Raw genomic sequence first — 2500 nt, forward strand, 5'->3', positions numbered from 1 at the left:
GACCTGTTTGAACTCCCAGTTTCCCATCCATTCATCTATCCATCCATGACATGTGGGTGGAAGCCTGTTTCAGCTGTTTAGTGCACCTAAGGTGGGCCAGCGTGGGCCACTTGAAAAAGCCTACATTTTTAAAAGAACATTGCCGTGTGTTGCCTCTTATTTTAACAGTTACAATCTGATATGAATTGCTAGCATGTTCACAAATTAAAAGAGGAGCCAAATGATATTGCTTACATTCATGCTGAGCATTAAAAGGGTAATGTCGAAAAGGTTTTATTGTGTTAATAAAACTCAGAGGTGGTCAAGACTTGGGCACACAAGAGCATATAAAATAATCAGTCATGATGATATGACTGCATTTTTCATTTGTTTTTAAGATTGCCTTGAAAAATCAGAGATTGCAATAAAAAGGGGGAAGACAAAATTATATCAAAGAAAAAGGGGGAAAATTATAAGCATGACTTATCTTTAATGTTTTACATCAAAATGAAATTTCTGTGATATGTCATGTGCATAAACAACACAGGCAGCTTTTGTCTTTGTTGAATTTAAATGAAAAGTCCCTCTAGATATTAATATGTGGACTTCATTTGTTAGCCTGCTAAGTCAGGGACTTATAACAAAAGCTTTGTAAACAAAAGATTAAACTGAATCGAGCTTTAGAAAATGAAAGGAAAACAAGAGTCAAATAATCACAGATCAGAGTGGGGCTGCTTAGATTGAAATCACTACAAGCTACTGGAGTGGAAAATGTTTAATTGAACTATTTCATTACGCAGGAAGTTTTATGTCCCTCTTGTAGAATCCAAAATATTTGTATCAGAAAATCCATTCCATTCTTCTTTTAATAAAAACTACCCAGCAGAGATTTTGGATTTTGACAACATGCATGCATAAAGTTGCAGGAAGAATAGAAATTGAAAGGTGATAAACACATCTATTGAAGCAGTCGACCTGTTTATGTTTAGTATGTTTCCATTCTTATACCTTTTTATTTTTATAGTGTTCAATAATGTGCAACGTAGCACTTCTGGTATTTGAAATACATTTTGAAAGCAGACAACAAACTCTAAACTTGTCGAAAACTAACCTTTGGTAACCGTTCAGGATCACCTGGATGCCGTGGAATGACTTTCTGCAACCTCTGGAAACCATAATCTATTGTTGGTTCATTGAGAGCTGAAATGTATAGAGAACAGTGTGTCAGTCTACCTATTAGTCGCTAGCAAAAAAAATATGCAAAGCAAAGTATGGCATTTCTGACTAAACCCACCTCACATTTTAAAGGAGTATAAGGAACGGATTTCTTCTGACTCATATCCCTGACTCTATTTTTTTGTTTTTACACACGCATGCTATTATTATTTCTACCCTTAATTAGGCTGGGGGAGGGGGAAAGAGTCAAAGGGTTACTCAGTATATTGCAAAATAAAAAATAAAAAAATGGTTGAAGCAGTAACAAAGTTACAGGTCTTGAGGCCATATATAGCAATCACTACAGTCATGATATGATGTCTGCATCATGCACTGCTTTCTATACAGGCTGTGGATTTATGGGAAACTGGCAATTATGACATATGTCCAGCTATTGCTAGCTTCAGATTTATCCCTGTGGTCCTTTTTTGTCTAGCATATTGCCTGAGCACAAACCAGGCAGGAGGAGCACTTAATCTTGCAAAGCTTTAATAATCTGTGAATGGCTGACTACAAACTGATGTAGAGCACTATCATTCTACAGCTGCAATCCACTAGCCTCACAAAATTGCAGGCCACAAATAGTAATTAATCTTTTTATCCCTCAAATTGTAATTTTGACTATGAACTGTGCTTGGTCATAAATCAACAGCACATGCTGCTGTGTACAGTGCATGAATCATGAATCTGACTCAGTTAGACTGCACACATTGTGTTTAACAAGCTTTATAAGGAGTCATAGGGCTTTATTATAGCTCTGCCTGACTCAAACAAAAACTGAGCCCGGAGGCCTAAGGACTAGAGTTAAGATGAAAATACTTATTAGAGTATATTACTTCTTGATGTAGATATCGTTTTTAACAGAATAACTCCATGGTGCATGGCGCTACATAAATCAATGGGTTTTCTGAGACTAATAAGAACTGCCTTCGTCTATTCATTACTCAGCGTACAATTTAGGCCATCACTCATTAGTCAGCATGTAATTTGATGATTAACACCGAACAGCTCAGCAGGTTTGTTGAGCACAAGTGATTGTGGGGGAAAGCCTACAACTTACTAGTTCATGATCACAGTCCCAACATTTGGAAAAGGTTATTCAAAATAATTGGCTCACATTATTATTAAGTGCTTTAGTTATTTGTGTAAACATGTAATAGTACATCTCATAATCAATGCAAGGAGGCTTCCACAATATGCACTCAATAACATAGCAGAAAGTTGAAGACTGCAATATGATTTGACATTCCATCATGCATCCCGGAGACAAAGGTCCACATAGGAATGTGAAGTAAGACATTTTCTT

At 36.4% G+C, this 2500-nt stretch overlaps 1 protein-coding gene and 1 long non-coding RNA gene across 23 annotated transcripts in view; one reads left to right on the forward strand and one right to left on the reverse strand.

Annotated features, from left to right (window-relative positions):
* The window catches only part of LOC308477992, a 100454-nt gene that overhangs the window by 71504 nt on the left and 26450 nt on the right, over positions 1-2500 (forward strand). The gene's annotated exons all lie outside the window — the stretch shown is intronic.
* The window catches only part of EBF3 (EBF transcription factor 3), a gene marked incomplete at its 3' end in the record, with an annotated part of 192981 nt that overhangs the window by 20496 nt on the left and 169985 nt on the right, over positions 1-2500 (reverse strand). For all 22 annotated transcript variants that reach the window (XM_081007161.1, XM_081007158.1, XM_081007157.1 and 19 more), the window contains one exon: positions 1091-1179. In XM_081007161.1, coding sequence (XP_080863287.1) covers positions 1091-1179 — 89 coding nt within the window. The remainder of the gene's footprint in view (positions 1-1090; positions 1180-2500) is intronic.

The sequence above is a fragment of the Podarcis pityusensis genome (genome assembly GCF_964106645.2).
Source record: "Podarcis pityusensis genome assembly, chromosome: 5".
Taxonomy (NCBI): Eukaryota; Metazoa; Chordata; class Lepidosauria; order Squamata; family Lacertidae; genus Podarcis; species Podarcis pityusensis.